General features: G+C 52.2%; 1 protein-coding gene across 5 annotated transcripts in view; it reads left to right on the forward strand.

The window, feature by feature from the left end:
* Positions 1-19,686, forward strand: part of PLXNA1 (plexin A1) — a 94,375-nt gene that overhangs the window by 27,390 nt on the left and 47,299 nt on the right. For 3 of the 5 annotated variants that reach the window (XM_015874983.2, XM_015874985.2, XM_015874984.2), the window contains exons 4-8: positions 10,059-10,199; positions 12,356-12,456; positions 13,061-13,184; positions 15,214-15,367; positions 15,977-16,107. In XM_015874983.2, the coding sequence (XP_015730469.1) occupies positions 10,059-10,199; positions 12,356-12,456; positions 13,061-13,184; positions 15,214-15,367; positions 15,977-16,080 (624 nt within the window). In that variant the 3' untranslated portion in view covers positions 16,081-16,107. Of the gene's footprint in view, positions 1-10,058; positions 10,200-12,355; positions 12,457-13,060; positions 13,185-15,213; positions 15,368-15,976; positions 16,108-19,686 lie in introns of those variants that run through there. The other 2 variants (XM_015874986.1, XM_015874987.1) reach the window with 1 other exon arrangement.

The raw sequence follows: 19,686 nt of genomic DNA on the forward strand, positions 1-19,686 counted from the left end.
TTTTTGGCTGAGCTGGCTCCCGGTGAGGGCTGGAGGTGAGCTGGAGATATGAGTTCATTACTGGGATTGCGTGTTCCTGTGTGTAGGGGCACTGATGTGTCACCCCAGGTTACCTGTCCCCCAGCTGGAAGGACTGAGGATGTGCCACCAGTGCTGATTTGCATCATCGGCTTTTGCTTTGAGCCCCATCTTTTGGGGTTTAAGTGGAAAGAGAGAAGAAATGTGTCAGGATAGGGTGGAATAAGAACCTGACTTTCCTCATGCCTGTTGCATGCTTTGGTCCCATTGTTGTCATTTCCATGCAAAGCAGCGGGCTCATAACCTAGCAAGGAGGAAACCTGTGCCCTGCTTCTTTGTGTTTGGAGGAGCACAGTCCTCAGAGATTATTAGAATGATTTAACAAGCCATTAATAAGAGCGAGGGAGGTGCTGGAGGAGCAGGAGAAGGGTCGGGGAGGGGGGTGTGGGGAAGCAGGGCTGGATTTTGGCAGGGAGCGGGTCACATTGGCAACCTGCTTCCTTTGCCTTAGATGTGTTATGAAGTTTTTGAGGTTGCTTGAAAAGTGTCTGGGGAGTGGTGGCGAGCCAAGCGGGCCGCGGGCCAACTCTCAGCTAAACATGTTGTTGTGTAAAATTGTAGTCAATTAATTTAAGACCTGCCAATTTCAACTGCAAAGCGCTAGGAGGTTCTGTCAAGTTTTCAATGGGATAAAAAGGGGAGAAGGGGGGATTAGTTTTCAGCGCTTGGAAGGGCAAACAGTGATCCTCCTTGCAGCACTGCAAAGTGCCTCCTTCTCTCTCACTCTGCTCGTTTTGGTTTTGGTAAACTCAGTGCCACTAATGTTAAAGGCCCTGCAGGGAGCATCACTTTGCTGGTGTGTCCCCTGCTTGCTGGTAGCATGTCCTGGAGTGGGGGCTTTGCTGCAGTACCCGGTCCTGCTCTGCTTTTGTTTACCTGTCTCTGAAATGCCACAGCTGCTGTGCACATGGATGTGTGTGTCCATCATCCTGCTGTCTCCTCCCTGGGCTTTTGTCATGGCCCCAGCTCACCCAGGGCACCCTCTTTTGCTTTGTCATTTGCCACCAAAGGGTGCAGAACCACTGCTCAAGGGATTGTTTTGCCCTCAGATGTGCCCCAGCCCAGGTGTTGGGGTGTCCGTGTGGGATGGAGCAGCTCAGCATCCCATGGCACTGCATGCTTGTGTTTCTTGGAGTGACTTGGAGCTGTGCATCCCTGGCACTGGGCTCTACCATGTGTCACTGTGCCATGTCACTGTGCTGTGTCATCACTGCCTTGCACTCTTTTCCCTGGAAGACATTAAGGGTAATTTCCTCCAACCTCACTAGTTAATATTTCACTGGGCCGTGGAGCAACTTGCACAGTCCTTGCTTCAAAGCAGGGCACCTCCCGGCACCTTTGCCTTCAGCTCTTGGTTTCACCAGCTCTTGCTATGACTTGTCCCATGGTTAAAAATGATGTAAAAACACCCAGTGCAGAGAAAGCTGGGTGAGTCCGAGGGATTGCTGGTCAGAGCTGGGGCACGTGCTATGCACCAGCACTGCCCTGCAGCACTCACCCAGCCGGGTGCAGTGGTTTGAACCTGTTGGCAAAGTACACTCTTTGGGAATGACTTTTGAGTTCTTTTCGTTCCTGATCCGAACTCCACAAATCAGAGCTTCTGGAAGGACCTGGGTTGGCCCTCCAGGAGCAATAACAGAAGAATTACTGCATTGCATGGGCGTCTTTATGTGTTTTTTAAACCATGCCTCCTAATTATAAATAATGGCTGTGATATGAGATATGATTATGATGAATGGTGATTCTGTATTCTGTCTGCATTAGCGGCTTTAACCTTGCCGGGGTAATTATGTCTCATTTCAAATTCTGATACTATTTATTTGAGGTAGGGGACTGGGAATTTAATTTCGACTGCTTTGTCTTTTAGTATTATTATTATTTGAAAAAGATACCTTTGCAAAATTGTTTTTTAATAATTCCCTCCAGTGGCAGCGCGAGCTCGTTAATATTTGAGGGGACTGCACAGAACTCTTGGGAAAGGCAGGTGGGGTGTTGGAACCAGAGGCTGATGAGGAGCCCATGGGAAGGTAATGCCCAGAGATGGGGTTTGGTGAGGACAGCTCTTTGGTGTCAGTGGTGCCACCAGCCCTGCTGCCACGTTACTGCAGAGTGGTTCCCATTGCAGCCCCTGCAGCTGCACAGCTCTTGGCTGGTTGTGTGTCCGGGGGTCCCCATTTGCTCTTGGGGTTCCCATGAGGTCCTAGGGCTGAGCCGGCCCCTGCCCATCTCGTGCCGCCTCTGACAGCACGTTTAATTAAAAATCAAATCAAAGCTTGAGCATGTGATTCTTAATCAGTTTGAAGTCTCTGCGAGAATAAAGTAATTATACCACTCGTTTGGTTACAGTAATTAAAACTTTAATTAACATCATTTCCCACCCCTTGGCCTCTCTCTACAGTGCAGATCCTCAGGCGGGTGCACCCTTGGGCTGCTGATCTCAGGAGAAAGCACACTTTGAGTTTGGGGATCACTTGTCCTATCTCCATCCCTGCTCTCTCCAAACCCCAGGTGAGCCCTTGCTGGGCCACCCCCTCCTCCACAGATGCTGGGGCCAGCGAGGGCTGTGGGTGCTCAGTGCCTTTGGGTGCTGGGCTGTATGGCCACTGCGAGCGGCCCCAGTGCCGTCACACGAGTGGCAGCCTCTGCTTGAGATCCCCTGGCAGCCGTCGCAGCTCCGGGGAGGTGAGATGGTGGCAGGTGTTCTTGAAAGCTGTTCTGAGAATTTCACTCTGAATACAGCACGTGCTCCTCCAGACTTGTGGGCAGGGAGGCACGCTCACACTGAGCAGCCCTAGCTGTGTGTTGGGGTCTCAGGGAGGTGCACAGGCCGTGCTGTGGGTGTTGGTGCTGCTTGCTGTTGTCCTGCTTCCCGGTGAGCCCAAGGGAAGGTGAATGGAAAGGGGAGCTTTGCAACTGCACGAGTGCTGCAGAGAGAGAGTGTGTGCGCAGTGTAAAACCCGAGCTCTTAAATATCTGTAGCAGTGTCCTTAGGGAAGGCAATCTCTGTATTTAAATCTTCTCAATCTCTCCTTCGAAATTGCTGCTATCCATGGGCTGAAGAGCTTCATTTCCATCCTGTTTGTGAATGGAGAGTGCGCTGCAGTGCTTGTGTTGCTTCTGGGCTTGCTGCAGCCCTGTGTCTCTTTGTAGGATCATAGTACCATTTGAACTGAAAGGGACCCTTAAGGGCTGTCTGGTCCAACCCCTCTACGATGAACAGGGACACCTGCAGCTCCATCAGGTGCTCAGAGCCTGTCCAGCCTGACCTTGGGGGACCACCACACGGCTGGGAGCTGTGCTGAGGGGTACAGTCAGTGGGGACATGGCACACACTGGGCTGGGTCTAGGGCCAGAGATGGCTGTGGGACAGGGTTAGTGGGCACAGTGGTGATGGGTCGATGATTAAACTTGGTGATCTTAGTCTGTGTTTGGAAGCTGTGAAATGCAGAAGGAATGTCAGTGTGGAGAGCTCTGCAAACACACACAGTGTGGAGAGCTTGGGGTGGGGAGGGCAAGGTGCGGTTGGAAGCAAAATATTTGCGTGTGCTCTGCTCTGTGTTTGGCACACAGCCGGGTTCAGCTGGGTGTGAGCAATGGGGACAGCAGGAGGTTCCCCCCAGCCTTGGAGATGTGCCTGTATCCAGGAGCTGGAGGGACCTGGGGGGCACAGCCTGCAGTTTCCATCTCAGCCCGTTGATAGCTGACGTGTTGATTTAAATATGGAAAAAAAAAAAAATAGGAAGTGTGTCTGTAACTTTCCCACTGTCAGATAGGATGGATTGCTTTCCCATGAAGCACATTAAACAGTATATAATTTGTCACTGAATTCACGAGGCATTCTGCATGTCCAGTTCTGCTGCCTGCATGAGACGTTAATATTTAATGCTGTCGGCGTGCCGTGTGCTTTTTCAGGCCTTGATTTTTTATTTATATTTTTAATTGCTCGTCAGCTTCCTCTGGCCCATCGGGTGTGATTTGCCCATTGGGATAAAACAGCAGGGCAATGGTAACGAGAGGAACGATGCTGGTGTCAAACAGGCGATGTAAGGTGCACCCAGGGCTGCCCTCCTCCCTGCTGGGCGAGGATGGGTTTTGTTCGTGTTGATATGCATTTGCAGCAATGTGTTACTGCAGCATGAGGCTTTGGGGCTGTGTGGTATGGGAGCAATGGCTGTTGGACCTGAGGTGGGGTCTGTTCCCAACTCTGCGTGGGCTTTTCCGGCCTTCTGGTGGTTCTTCCTTGTCCTCGGGCAGCTCCTCTCTGCTGCGTTGTTGTTGTAGGGAGCAGGAAGGAAGCAGCTATTTTCCTGGGGCCGATGCTGGGGGAAGGAGCAGGAGGATCAGCTGATCTCCGGCGTGCTGCAGCTCTGGGAGCCTCCTGTGTACTTTATCCCCACGCAGCTCCTGGGCTGGCCAGGAGTGTTGCAGGACTGATTCTAGGGCTGACACCCATGGGACGGAAAGCCAGGCTGCAGCTGGTGGTCTCCTCTCCCTGCTGAGGAGGTGGAAATTAAAGTGCTGAGCCCATACTGGAGAGCCATTAGGGATGGCCATGGTGGTGGGGGGGATCCACCTTCCTCCCAGGGCAGCCCCGGGGCAGTTGCTTTGCATTGCTGGGCACTGGGCCCACCCTTCATCGAGTCAGCCCTGAGTGACGCTGATTGGGAAATAATTGCAATAATAATAGAGATATTTTGCTCCCGAGGAATGAGACGATACAAACTGGGCGCTGAGCCAGGAGAGTTTTGAAGGGCAAAGCTGAGAAATCAATGGCTCGAGACTGTCAGAGCAGCTGGCAGGATGGGGGGGAGCGGTGCGCATGCCTCGGTGGGCCCCAGAGCAAATGTGGGGCTCCTGGGGGGGGTTGGAGCTCTCACCCCACTCTGTGGTCTCCCCATGTCTCTCTTTCACTGACATATGACTCTATTGCAATTCCTTACTGGTGGCTGCAGCTCCGGCACCAGGTCCTTCTCTCCAGCGGTTCAGTTTTCCTACAAAACAATGCAAAAGGTCTTAGTGAGAGCTTTTAGGTTCTGTCAGAGCTGGTTGAGCTGTGAGCTGAGCTGTGCTTCTTCATCCCTTCTGCTGATGGGGCAATTCTGACTGATGCAGCTGCTCCCAACCCTGTGCTCCCCAGAGTACCCTGCTCCAGACAGCCGCCTGCTTGCCCTTGAAGCTGAATGGGTAACTCCTGCTGTAATCCCTCTTTCCCTTAGGCACTCTTTGCTTTGCATTCATGCTTTTCCTGCTCTTGGCATGAAGCTGTGGTGGGACCGTGGTATTGGGTGAGGGACTGCGTGGCTTTGGGAAGCTTTGCAGGCAGCCTGCACCCCCTCCAGCTATATCCCGTGACAAACCCTCTGTTCATACCCCATTGCCTGCCCTCAGCCTGTATGGCTGAGCTCTGGGATGTGGCACCCACAGTGACATGCAGTCCAAAGGTGGTGTCACAGTTATCAGTGTAGGTCAGCCACCAGGATTTGTCGCTGTTATGGGCGTTGATTTAGATTAAGTATCTTCTTGTTTTTTGCTTTATTATACTGATATAATTAAAGTTCCAATATTCTCTGGCTCACGGCAAAGCAGAGCCTGGGACGCGAGCCTTGCTCGTATTAATCTTTATAAATGGGTTGCACTGAATGGCAGCTCAGCTCACCCCTTGCCCTCAGCACGTTATGAGTGCGGAAGCAGCATCCTGGCCCTGTGCTGCCTGATGACATCTCCCTGAGCTCTGCGTGCCCCCAGAATGCTGTGTCAGACCCCCAGAAATACTCAGCTGCAGTACAGTGGCCACGGGGGGGTCATGGGCACATTCCTGTGTGGGGCAGCTGCTGCCTGCCCAGGCTGCATTGCTGGCATTTTTCTGCTGGGATGTGGCAGGAATGCATCTCCACATCCCCCTTCTCGCTGCCCATGTCCTTGCAGTTCAGTCCTCCTTGCCACTGGTGCCTGGCAGTGCTGAGCCATCCCAGCAGTGATCTGTTCAGTGCTCATCCTCACCCTGCTGGATTCAGACCTTTTGTGACCCATAACACAGCGTTCGTTCAGCACCACATCCTCACCTCGGGGGGACTCTTATCCCTGAACAGTTGTCCCTGCTGTTGTCCCCAGCCAGCACACCCTGTCTAAAAGCACTGACCCCATTGACTATGTCCCGCCCCCCCCCACCAAGGACAGCTGATGCTGCAGCCTCACAGCTGCTGCTGGTCCTGCATTTTCGAGGTGGCTGAACAGGGGTAGAGGGGGGAGAGGAGTGTTCCCCCCAGAGCAGCTGATGCAGGAACCACATTTTGGAAACTAGAGAAGGGCGTGTGGGCAGCAGCTGCTGTGCTGCTGCTCCCTGGGGCTGCGGGTGGGGGAGAAGGCATGTGGGGTTCTGGAGGCCCCACTGCCTTGGGGTGAGCCCAGGGCACGTGCACAGGGCTGGACATAGGATCCTCTGCTTCCTGCCCTGAGCTGGGCTGTGTGGTGTTGGGTGACGCTCCCCAGCAGCTGTCACCTCCACCCCAGGTTGGCTGGGGCTGAGCAGGTCCTGTCTGGCTTTGGGGAGGTATTTTGCATGGCACTGAGTTTCCTGCAGCGTGGGGACCCCTGGGGTCCCCCCATATGCTTTCACCCTCCACACACAGCCCTGAGCTCTGCAGAGCTGTGGCACAGGGCTGTCCCTGCGGGTTTACTGCTTGCCACATCCCTGGCGAGCACTGAGGAGGGAGTGGGGGAGGCTTTGAAATGCGCTCCTGTAAATAAGCCCTCCTTTCTCCTTGCTTGTCAGCGCTGCGCGAGCCCCGTGGAACTGGAAAGGGTCCCCGTGAAAAGGCTGCGGAGTGTGTTTGAGGCAGATAAGTCCCTGCCTTTGAAGTGTGGCAGGCGGGCGAAAGCGCCCTCCTCTCGTCGCTCCTGCCAGCCGCTGAGCATTAATCACAGCCGTGCACAGATAAGAGCACAAAGCGTCGCCGAGCACTTCTGGTGCCAAGAGGAGGGGGCTGCCGGCAGCCGGGCAGGGGGTGGGAGAGCCAGGTGTCCCCCTGCAGGGATGTGGGTGACTCCGACTCCTGTCTTGGTCACTGTCTCTGTGCCGTGGTGCCGTGCAGCTGTGCTGTGCAGTCTGCCCAGGCTGCTGCTGCTGCTTGTTAAATCCAAAGGCAGCCCTGGTATGTTGGCAGCCGCTTTCCTCACCGGCTGTGCTCGCTGCCTCCCCACCCGCTGTGCCTGTGCTGGGGCTGAGCTGTACAGCGCTATGCTGCACTAGAATGGGCTGCCCGTGGCTGTTGTTGGGTCGTTTCATCTCTGCCTGCGAGTAGTAATGGCCTCTAGTTGACCCAGGAGAGGTTCAGGTTGGGTATCAGGAGAAATATCTTCTTGGCAAGAGTGGGGATGCACAGCCCAGGGAGAGGTGGAGTCATTACGTCCCTGAAGGTGTTCCAGAACCGTGGAGATTGGGCATTGAGGGATGTGGTTTTGGGCATGGTGGGGGTGGGTTGGCATTGGACTTGGTGTTCTTAGAGGTCTTCCAGCCTGAATGATTCTGTGGTCTCACCATCTGTCTTGCCAAGCTGTGGGGCTGGGTAGCTTCTCAACCCTGAGCTGTACACATTCCTATGGCAGATTCCTTGGAGTCATGTAGGTCGAGGGATGAGTTACATGGGCTGGAAGGAAGATGGTCTTGTTTTAGGGTGGTCCTGTGTGGAGCCAGGAGTTGACTCATTGATCATTATTGGTCCCTTCCAACTGGGGATATTCAATGAAAAAGAGTGCCTGGGAGCAGGTGAGAAAGCAAAGGGTATCTAAGCAAAACAAGTTTTGCCTTTGATGAGTGTTTTTTCCTACCCACAACTGAATTTCCAGCTGTGCACACAAACCAGCAACTTAATTCCCGTGTCATCTTCCACCCATGGGTGCTTTGCTCCATCCATCCATCCATCCATCCATCCATCCATCCATCCATCCATCCATCCATCATCAGCGTCCCTGCCTGAAGCCCACACTGGGGCATGACTCACCCAGAGCTCGGGGCTGTGGCAGTGATTGGGATGGTGCCAACCTGCAGGAGCACCCCAGTGCCTCAATGGGGCTGAGGAGAAGCAGTAGCATCCTCCATTTCATTGCAGCCCCACGACTCCTTCCAGCCCCATAGGAAGCAAAGCTCAAGCCTGAAGCAGCCAGCTCTGCTGCACAGAGACAGGCGGAGCGAGGGCAGGAATCCAGAGCGAGAAATTAGTGCGAGTAATTATTAGTATTGGGTAATTATATCAGCGTCAGGATGAGGAGAAAGGTTAATAGATTTTTTTCTTTTTTTCTTTTTTTTTTTTTTCTTTGGTAAATGTCTTTTCCCCTGGGTGGAAGGGAAGCAGGGTGGGCAGGAAGGCACGTGCTTCCGAGGGGGCTGCTCTGATTAAAGCACATCCTCTCCCCCTGCCCCAGCCACCGCCTGCCCCGCAGGTGGGCATGGGCTGGCAGTGGCCCCATGCCGGTAAGTGATGCTGCTCATCCCATCTGCCAGCTTTGGGAAACCACATTCCTATGGCCCAAGCAGCCCATCCACATCTTCAAACCTCATTTTCCTGCCCCTCAGACCTGCCATTAGAACAACCTTAGCAGCGGGAGCAGTGTGCACCGCAGACCCCACCGGAGCACTCCATGTGCCGCTGGCTCTGCTGCAGCCCTCTTTGCTTACAGTAATTATTTTTAGGTCCTTCCTGGAGCCTCAAATTAACTGGAAGTGCTTCACGTCTGTTGGTTTTTTTCTTTTTTGCTTTTTTATTATTTTTTTTTTATACATCTCTTTCCCAGCACTGCGCAGTGCAATAATGTAATGGGGAAATTACCCCGCTAGTTAAAAATTACTGCCAGCGCGATATCCACCCGTAGATCTATTTTAGAACCAGGGTAAAACTGTATCGATTCCTCTGTGCCGCAGCTACGGCCCATAAAAGGGCTGGAAAGGTGCGTTTGTCACGTTGCCATAGCGAGGGATGGATGCTGCTGCTGCCGGGATCAGTACAGAACCCTCCTCTGGGGGGGACTCAGTGTGATGCTGGGAGCTTTATGTGGGATGTGCCCTGTACAGGTGCGGGGGGTTTGAGCTCTGATGGAGTAGGGTGAATGTGGTCCTGAAGCTGGGCATGAAGATACCCCCAGAAGTGTGGGTAGAGGCTTTGGGCATCTCTTGGGTTCCTGTAGTGCAGTTGTACATGGCACGGTGGTGATGGGGAGCGTTGTGTTGGTTCGGTCTGGTAGACCATGCTGAAGGACAGGTGACCTGTTCTGGGTTATCACGGAAGGAGTGCTCCTCAGTAATGGGAAAATGGGTGTAGAGGTGTAGAGGGAAGCAGAGGAGGGTCGTATTTGGCTGTGCCATGGGCTCCAGCAAACTGTATCTGCCCCAGTAAGGCCAGTCCCTCCGTCCCTCCATGCACTGCTGCTCCCTGGCTGCTCAGGGGTCTTTTTTTTTTTTTTTTTTTTTTTTTTAATTAAATACATTTGTTTTGTAAAATGGCCTAAAAATAATCTGGGACTGGTGCATGCAGGAGGCTGGCGGTGAATCAAAGGCGCCGCTCTAATTAAACGGGCCCCGGTTTGTTTGTGAGCCGCATACATTTCCATGCTAATCAGCAGCACGCCAGGATCCGGCTTTCCCGGCTCCTGATTGGGAACGTGTCAAATGGGGAGGGGGACTGGGGGACTGGGGAGACAGGGCAGTGCTTGGGGTGAGATGTGTGTGTTTTTATTTTTTTTGTTGGGGGGGTCTCCATCAACCCGTTCACTTGGGTTGATATTAGCAGGGTGTGCATCTCGCTTGTGGCTTGCTTGTGTTTCTGCTACTGCTGCGAGAGTGCTGGAATGTTGGTAGGATCTGGGCTGCTTTGCCATGCTGCAGCCATGGCTTGTCCCCTCCAGTGAGGGATGTGGGGGCACTTTCCCCACCCATGTAGAGGTGAAGGGTACATGGGTCTGTGCTCACCCCTTGCTCTCTTCTATAGATCCTGGTGGACTTGCAAGCTGACCGCAAGCATCAAGCGCTGCAGTATGAGAACGTGGTGGCCCACGAGGGCAGCTCCATCCTGCGGGACCTGGTGTTGAGCCCTGACCGCCAGCACCTCTATGCCATGACAGAGAAACAGGTAAGAGGGAGGGGCTGCAGCCCCCAACACCACGCCATTGCTACATACTGTGTCACTTGATTTCCTTCCCCCCTCTTTGTTCCCTGCTGAGCTGTGTTGGTGGCATCCCTCAGATGCACTGTTGTCTTTTCCATGTACCGCCTTTGCCCTGATGTCCAGTCTGCGCTTTCTCTCATCATCCTTTGATGTCTCACTGGGGACAACCCCTGCCCCAAAGTCACTTGCCTGCTGATGCTAATGGCTGGGAAGGGCAGATGAGATGCTCTCCAGGCTCTGGCCCCAGCTGCCACCAGATCTGCCCAGCCACCTCTGTCCTGCCTCAATCATTCCACCTGGGAACACTCAGCTCCTCCCTACTCCCCCTTGTACAAAAACACCACCTCAGGGCACAGATCCCAGACATGGCCCTTCTGTTCCTCTCCTCCCCATGGTCCCTGCCCCGGGCATTAATTGTTAGCAGCAGCTGCTTGAAATCCCTGTGCCCTGGGGAGCAAGGGCTGCTGTGAGAGCTGGCATCCCTGCTGCGGGGCTGTGAACCTCCACCCTGCCCTCAGGCTCTGCAGGTGGGCAGAAACTCCTTGCTCTGAACAGCCTGTTCTCTCTGGGATAGCTGCTTTTCACCCTGGGGCAAGGGGAGCCATGGCTGGAGCTGGTACAGCTGGTATGTCCCCAAACCTCAATGTGTGCACTTCTGTGCCTACTGCTGCCACTACCAGTTCAGAGCCATCCAAAGGTACAAATCCAACCCGGGCATGGGCATGCAGCTGTCATCCTGAAAGCATGGTTGGTGCTGATGATAAGAAGTTTTAGTTGGCTGTGAGGGAGTTTGCATGCTCCTGGGCTTGCCGGAGAGCCTGCTGCTACAAGTTAATCCATCAAAGGGCTGCCAGCGCGGGTGAGGTCCCTGCTGCATCAGGGCTTTGTGCCCAGTGGCAGTGGCACTTTTTGGAGCTGTCGGGCTCCCGTGTGGTCACAGCCTCATGGCTTGGCCTTGTCTCGTCCCCACACTTTGCCTGGTGGAGGGTAGAGGAAGGAGCCCAGCCTGGTGGTGAAAGGTCTGCGGTTGTCCCCAGTGAGGAGGGGGACAAGGGGCTGTTTTTTCCTTAACACCAATTCTGTGCTGGTGTCTCAGCCCCAGCTACTCCTCAGCTTCTCTTTGGGAAGGTTTGCTGCAGGCAGAGTATTCTCAGCCAGGGTTATCTCAGGAATGGCTCAGGAGTGTGGAGTTTTGTTGGGCTCTGCCTGATGGAAAGAGGTGTGCATGGGTGGGAGTGCTGCACAACTCCTGGCTACTGGCCTGGGGCTTTGGAAGGGGGAAGGATGCTGGAGCAGGGCCTTGTGTTTGTCTAGACAGCCCCATGGGGATGGCAGAGCCTGTTCCCCCCTCCTCCCAGTTCCTGTCTCTGGTTTCTGGTCTGCTGCAGGAAACCTGAGGCTTTCCAGGTGAGGCAGAAACTGGATTTGGGCTGCGAAATTCAAAACAAGGGCAGTGCTCCACACCACAGCTCGCAGAGGAAGTCTCCCAGTGCTGGACCCATTGCTTTCCCCAACCTCTGTCCTCCTTACTGCAGAGCATCAGAGCTTTCCCTCCCTTTGACAGGAGCTCCTGGGATTGAGGCTGTGTTCATGGGTCCTGGTGAAGAGGGGAGACTGGGGAAGTGGAGGAGGGGAGGAGCTTCCCAAGCCCCCATCCTGTCCTCCCCACTTCTCCTCCCCACTCCTTAATAAAAACCACTCTCTTCCCTACTGCAGCTTGCTGTTATCAGAGTGCTGGTGGAAAGTAATTAAATGAACAGTTGTAACAGAGCTCGAAGGGCTCGGAGAATGAGGGGATTTTAATCAAATCTGGAGGAGCAATTAATAAAGGAGCGGTAACCCTTTCGGAGTGGGACTACCAGCTGCAGGGGTGTGTGGGAGGCATTAGAAGGTGGAGTCAGGGCTGAGCTGTTCCTCAAACTCTGCAAAGATGAAGGTTTCCCCATTCTGGCCTTGCTGGGCTGGCCAGGAGATGGTGGTTCTTCTTGTAGACCTCCAGACTCAGAGGTGTGATGCCCAAGCCATTCCCCAGTGCACCGTGGGGTGGTGGATCCGCAGCCCTTTGAGCCCTTGGTGTCCCTCTCGTCCCCTTGTTACCCCTTCACTGCCTTTTCCCACAGGTGACGCGGGTGCCGGTAGAGAGCTGTGAGCAATATGAGAGCTGTGAGCTGTGCCTGGGCTCCAGGGACCCCCACTGCGGCTGGTGCGTCCTCCACAACATGTAAGTACCAGGGCTGGCTCTATGGTCATGGAGCTTTGCTGACTGTGTCCTTCCCACTGCCATCCTGCACCTCACACCCAGCTGTGGGGAATGGAGCCTTCTGAGGGGTTCCTTCAAACTGTGCCAGCCTCTCCTGTTTCAGTTCTGGTGAGGCTGTGCCTTGAGTACTATGTTTAGTTTGGGACCTTCACTGCTAGACATTGAGGTGCTGGAGAGTGTTCAGAGTGTTCAGACTGTAAGACATGTTCACTTTCTCTCTCCATTTTGCCTACCATTTAATTAAAACACTTCCCATAATGAAATAATGTTGTTGCAGAAAGCGTGGAGAGCAGGGGGGGAGGGAGTCGTCTGCTTCGTAAAGGAGGTGATGGAGCATTGCAAGCTGCTCTGTAGGGGTTGGGGAGATGTGTGTGTTTGACAGGGATGCTGCAACAGAAGAGGAGAGGGATGTGAGCATGGCTGCCTGCACCATAGCAGAGGTGCTGGCACAAAGGGAAAGCAGGGTTTCTATTCTGACCTCAGAGGCCCAATGCTGGACACCTCATCCCCCCACTGGGTATTTCTCAGCTTCTCCTCCTCACTGTGGTGGTTTCATCCCCCCCAGATGCTCACGCAAGGACCGCTGTGAACGGGCAGATGAACCCCAGCGTTTCGCCTCTGAGTTGCGGCAGTGTGTGCAGCTCACCGTCCAGCCCAGGAACATCTCAGTCACCATGTCCGAGGTCCCGGTAAGTTCTCAGGGCTGGGAAGGCAGCAATTAAGTTAAATAATGAGCGTACAACCGATAGGGAGAAATGAGAAGAGAGATCTGATACAAATAAATGTAGGGGATTGATGAGGGCCGGCCTGTTGCTGGATGCAGATAATAAAACTGTTGATTACTATTCAGAAAAGATGTAACTGAGCAATAAATGTTTCTCCACAGTATAAATAACAACATCAGATTTGCCATTTGTAGGCCAGAGATCCATCTAGCTCAATATCCTGTCTTGACAGCGGCCAGTTGTAGATATTTTGGGATTCAGCTTAGATGCACAGCTCGCTTCTCTGTCTGTGCAGACAGAAAGGATGATGTACTTCCATGAAGTATTTTCCAGGCCATTAGCACTGTAAAGAGAATGCAAAACAGCGTATACTAGCAATAAACTTTTGCAAGCTGCCAGGTCTGGATGTCTGGCACTCAGGAGTCCTGAAGGAGTTGGCCTAAGAGTTCCTTGGCTTGCAGATGTGGCTTTGTAATAAAGAAGTGGATGCTGAGAGAAGTCCAGCAAGCAGAAAAGGCTCTTGTTGGAAGGGCACGTGGGATGACCCAAGTGGCTCAAGACTGCTTGATTTGACATCAAGCTGAGAAAAGCTAGTGGAAAAAAATAAGGCAGGATACAACTGATGAAGAATCAAGGATGGGAATATAATTAATGCTAGTCAATGTAGTTTTGTGTCAAACAAACCACATTTTGTTCTTTGATGAAATTATGACTTGAATTAGAAGAGGGACTGCAGGGATGTGATGTCTCTAGACTTCTACAAGGCATTTGACTCGGTACAACACAACATTCTGATTAAAAATTAGCATTATACAATATTGATAAAGCATGTGTTAAGTGGATTAAGAACTGGCTACGTGACAGATCTCAAAAAGTAGTTGTCAGAGGGGAATTGTCACTGAATGGAAACATTTTGAAAGTGCTTCTGCAGGGACTGGAGTGCAGCTTTGGCTTTTCGTTGGTAACGTGAAAACAAATGCGGAATTGCTGCTGCTGAGATCTGCAGAGGATGCTGAGACCAACAGGGTGGCACATGATGGGGTGCTGGGGAGGAGATCCCCGTGGGGTTTGTGCTAGATCAGCTGGGAAAGTGGATTTGATACTGCCAGGTTCTGAGCTGGACCTTGAGGAGTAAGGCTGGCTTTTGAGAGATGTCCTAGAAAGAGGTGATGTTGGAAAGGATCCTGGTGCACTGATCCCAGGAAGGGCTGCTGGTGTTCCCTCAGCATTGCTGGTATGCGTTTGTTGCTCTCTGGGGCTATTTCTGTGCCTGCTGGCTGCCTGTACTGTGGGGTCTGCTGTGATCAGTACTGGGATGCAGCGCTTGGGCTGGAGACCGCTGCTTAAAGGAGGCTGAGCACCTTCAGTAAACAGCATGTAAATGAGTTGGGGCTGGAGAAAATGCCTTCCAGTGAGAGACTTCCCGAGCTCAATCTGTTTAGCTTATCAAAAAGAAGATTAAGAGGTGACTTGATTACAGAGTATAAGTACCTTCACAGGGAGAAAATATCAGGTACTAAAGGGCTCTTTAATCTAGCAGAGAAAGGCATAACAAGAACTAATGGCTGGAAGCTGAGAAAAATTCAAATTAGAAATAAGGCAAGCGTTTTGTAAAGTGAGAACTGCTGACCCCTGCAATGAATTTGCAGAGGAAGAGGTGAATTCCTCCCCTCTTGATGTCTGCAGAAGTAGATGCTTTTCTGTAGAGCATTCTTTAGCCAAACACTGGGCTTGGTCTCTGCAGAGAGGTGAGACATAATGGTTTGCGGTGCGGGAGAGGGCAAAGGATGTCAGGCTGTGATGCATTCAAAATTCTAAGCCATTTGCATCGGTGCTCCTGGCTTGAGCGCTGGGGTCCTGCATGGGGACCGTGTGTGTGGATGAGGCCGGGGAAATTGCATGCTGGTTTTCCTGTTGGGTGTTTGCTCACAGCAGACACAAAGGAATCATTTTGTTAGCTTCTTGAGGCCATGCTCCATGTTCTCTCCCCCAGCTGGTCCTGCAGGCCTGGAACGTCCCTGACCTCTCGGCGGGAGTCAACTGCTCCTTTGAAGACTTCACTGAGTCTGAGAGCCGCATTGAAGATGGGAAGATCTACTGCAGCTCTCCCTCTGCCAAGGACGTCATCCCCATCACCAGGGGCCGCGGTGAGCTTGTGTCCCTTGTCTTGGCTTTGCCCTGTAGCCAGACGCTGAGAAGAACAGTCTTGTGACAGTGATCCCCAGCCCCAAGCAGGGGTGGAGATGGGTTCTTGGGGTGCTGGAGGATAAAGCATTGCTGCTTCTCCAGAAGTGGTGCTTGCCTTTGATGTCCTTGCTCTTTTCCAAGCCATGGGTGCAGCTACATGCTGACGCTGTAATGTTCTGTGAAGCAGTCCTGCAAAACCTGAGCACGCTGGCCTCATTGCAAACCTGTGGACCATTTCTGTAGATGTTTATGGACTCCTGGGCACAACTGACCATGGAACTGTTAAACTCTTGTCCAGTGCCACTCACATGCCCCAAGGCACTTGTTCCCATGCTGCAGTTAAAGGGGCTTGATGCTGCACCTGGGCCCTGCTGGCCCACTTAGTGGCTGGGTGGGTATGGATGGGCACTTTCCTTTTATTTCTGGATTTGGGATTTTGTTAGTTAACAGGAGTGGAGGTTGTTGCCCAGATCCTTCCAACCCATCACAAGCTGTGGGCTGAGCACTGGCCACAGCATTCATTTTGCTATGTCATTTCTGATGCCTTTCTCTGCCTTGCTCTCTCCCAGGGGATAAGCGGGTGGTGAAACTCTACCTGAAATCTAAAGAGACTGGGAAGAAGTTCGCCTCTGTGGATTTCGTTTTCTATAACTGCAGCGTCCATCAATCGTAAGTGTCCTGGGCTTTGTGAGCATGCTCTGGGAGCAGATGGGCTGGGCAGTGTGAGACTTGCATCAGAGAGATCTCCATTTGTGGGTGCTGATGTTGAAAGATGGAAGGAAGATCAAGCACAGCGGTACTGGCAATGAGAACCCTCCTTTTGCCCTTGTAAACTGGGGTAGTGACCAGAGAGCCCACAATTGTTTGGGTGTGTGGGAACATGCAGCACCAGGGCAGAACCTCACTTAAGAACAGTGCTTTCAGTTGGAAAAAGCTTTGGAAGAAAAAGCAAATTTACTGCATTGCAGACTGGAGCAGTTCATGTGACTGAAAATGCCAAGCATCTTGTTATTCCTGGAAACAGTTAATAGGAGCGACTTGGCTAGGCAAAAGGAGAGCCTGTGTTTTCCTATGACAGTACCTGCTTCCCAGGCTTGCTGGAGGGAGGGCTGGAAAGTTACAGCAGCACTGAATGGAACATGCTGCATGTCGTGGGGCAGAGAACCAAGAATTTCCTCAGTGGAAGTAAATGTGAATTTGCTTTCCTGTAAGGCTGCCTTGAAATCTACTCTAAGCGTGGGTCTTTAGGCAGTTTGAGATATGCGTGTGATAAAATAGAGGAGGTGGGGATTATTGATGTGCTGTCTAAGCACAGTGTACAAGTCTCTACCAGGCAGCTGCTGATGAGGTGCTGAGGACACTGTGCTCGAGCTGCAGGGAGAGCGTCAGGGAAGATGCTGGGGTGTGTTTGAGCAGAGAATGTGGAGCTGGAGAATGCGAGCGATTCCATTCTGCTGCCAGAAGCCTCCCACGGATGGCGGTGCTCCGACTGATCAGTAATTACAGATAAGCAAATGTGGAGTGATCTCTTTGGGGCAGCATTTTTGCAAAGGATCTAGCCTGGCTTGGGGGGAGTTCTGCTGCTGATGGCTCTTTCAAAGCGTTCTCAGCAAGCAGGCTGCTTTTTGCTTTTTGATCAGGGAAAAGCAGGTGAGCTGCAGGCATCTCGTCATGCCGGATGCTCCAAAGGGAATGAGTCAGAGGAGAGCCCAAAGGACCTCTGCTCATGCTCTTGCTGAGGAGCAACACACTGCTGAAAGGCTAAGGGTGCGGAGGCAGGGAGCAAAACGAAGGCAGGGCCAAGGAGCAGCAGGCCCTGCATCACAGCCCTGGGTGCAGGGAGAGGGTCTGTGTGTGGGGAGTGCTGCCGCAGTGAGCGGGCAGTCTGCAGACTTGACTTTCTCCCTCACCTTGACTTATGAGATGAGCTTTGTCTCCCTTCACATCGTGTGGTTTCAATAACATTAGCTCAGCTTTGGCTCAGGATGGCTGCATGTCATTATTTTGCAAATCAAAAAGCAGATGTGACTTTTATTTTTCTAAATGAAAGCAACAAGACTTTTAAGTAGGAAGAGGCTCAGGTTGGTCCAATTGGGGCCACAGCATTTTGGTCCAGAGGGAAGAGCTGGTGAGGGAATTGGCATTTCATTTTACGTGCCTTATATAGCAGCAAAAGAACCCCCCCCCTTCCCCAACAAACCTACAACAAAGAGCCCTGACTGATTTATTACTGCGTTGATGTTTAATTTTGGGTGCATTATTTAAAAAGGCTAATTATGGATGCATTAATATTTATGGGCTTGGGTTGGAGCTGATAGAATAGTCCATGTTCTAGGCTGGTGAACATTATTATTATTTTCTTTACATCAAGAATTTTAGGGTTTGGAGGCAATTTTAACTGTGTGACCCGCAGTCAGATCATAACCAAAGAACATGACAATATCCAGGGTGATGCAATACTTTTAAATACCATTTGCAGACAGGCGTCTTTAATGGATCTCTCTGGAGTTAATAGCCTTTCAGATCCAGGTTTCATATTTTGTGGAGGAAAATCTATAAGTCAGCTTGATATATTCTGCATTGGGAACAATATGCTTTTCCATGAGGGTAGTGTTTCTTTTTTTTCTTCCGTGGAGTTCTGTGATCGCTGTACATTATGTTTTCCTTTTTTTTTTCCCCCCCCTTTTTATTTGGGAGGCTTTGGTTGGGTTGGGAGCCAGAGGCCTGAGTGTTGAATCATTTCTCAGCTACAGATGAAGCGTTTGGACTGGTGAAGGCCCTGGGCTGCCTTCCAGGGACAGCCCTTTGTGTCACCCGCTGTGAGGGGTCTGTTCCTCAGCACCCCACAGCATCGCCCACGCTGGTCCCATCCCTCACACCAGCCCATGACAGCAGTAGACATGGGCTGCACTCAGTGCACCTTGCCCTTTTGCAGGCTTGGTTTACTTTTTGTTTCACTTAAGAAGAAGGAACTGAGCAGAGAGCCCTGAGTGTTTGTTCCAGGCTCCTTCCCACAATGTTTCAGTCCTGCAGGCTTTCATTGGTTTCCCCTTCTTTCTCTGATTTGCCTTATCTGAAGTGCTAGGTGCAGACTAAGATTCTCAGGATAGCTGATTGGCATGTCCAACCAATATACCTTCTAGGGATGTTTGGCTTTCAGAAGGTGTGCAGGTTCTGTGCCTGATTACAGGACCGGCCTGCCAACCTCACTTCTGTGCTGGGGAAGATCCTACAGCAGATCCTTCAGGAAACTATGTTAAGGCACATGGAAGAGAGGGAGGTGTTATGGGATAACCAATATGGCAGATAGCAGGGGCTGTTTGCTAACGGCATGAAGCAGAACTGGGCCTAGATGCCATGGATTGCTCACTCAGCCTCATGACATGGGTGTGTTCCCTCAGGGGCTTCCTATGGGGCACTGATCAGACAAACACGATTGAAGACCTCTGGATGCTTTGATAGTCTGATGAATCCACCATGTCCATAGAGCTGTGTGCAGATGCTGAGGTCATCTTTCTAAGCATTACAGTTCCTCTTCAAAGCATTCTCTGGGAGATGAGTTCCCTTTAAAGATAAAGACATCACGTGTGGCTCTGTGGGTGAGGGGGAAATCCCTCTGCGATGCCCACAGAGAGGGGAATTCCTTGGGACATGGAGCTGGGCTGGAGGGACGCTCCTCACCCAGCCCTCTGCCTGCAGAAACCAGCTGTTTCCAGGGACAACCAAAGAGGTATTTGTTCCTTCTGCATCCATGTTTGCTGTCTGGATTTCCTTACTGGAAACCAGGGGCTGTGATACCAAGAGGAGAGCCAGGCAGACTGGGAACTGTTGCCTGTGCTGTGCTTGCATTCTATGTGTTCATGATGATGGCACTGACCTCATGGCCCTGCTCTGCTGCAGCTGTGACCCCTGAGATGCTGTTACATCCTGAGGGTGCCATAAGAGCTCCAGCAATGGTCTGATTGTGCTGAGCAGCCCCAGCTCCTCCTGTGGGCTGGCTGGGAGCTGCCTGCACTCTGCTTCTGCTCCACAACCCGGTGCGTTTCCAGATGCTTACAGATGCTTCTCAAAGGCATGGCCAGATGGCTGCAAGCAGTTGAGGAAGTGTGTATTTGTGTTTTACCACCTCTGAGCTGCAAAGTGGTCGCAGATCTGGGTGTAGGACAGCACCAGGCTCTGCTTGGGATCATCTGTGTTGTGTCTCGTTTTCACCTGTGAGAAGTGCCCTTAGGCTGGCACAAAGGGAAGGGCAGAAACTCGGTGTCCAAAGATGTGCTGT

The sequence above is a fragment of the Coturnix japonica genome, chromosome 12 (genome assembly GCF_001577835.2).
Source record: "Coturnix japonica isolate 7356 chromosome 12, Coturnix japonica 2.1, whole genome shotgun sequence".
NCBI classification, from domain to species: Eukaryota; Metazoa; Chordata; class Aves; order Galliformes; family Phasianidae; genus Coturnix; species Coturnix japonica.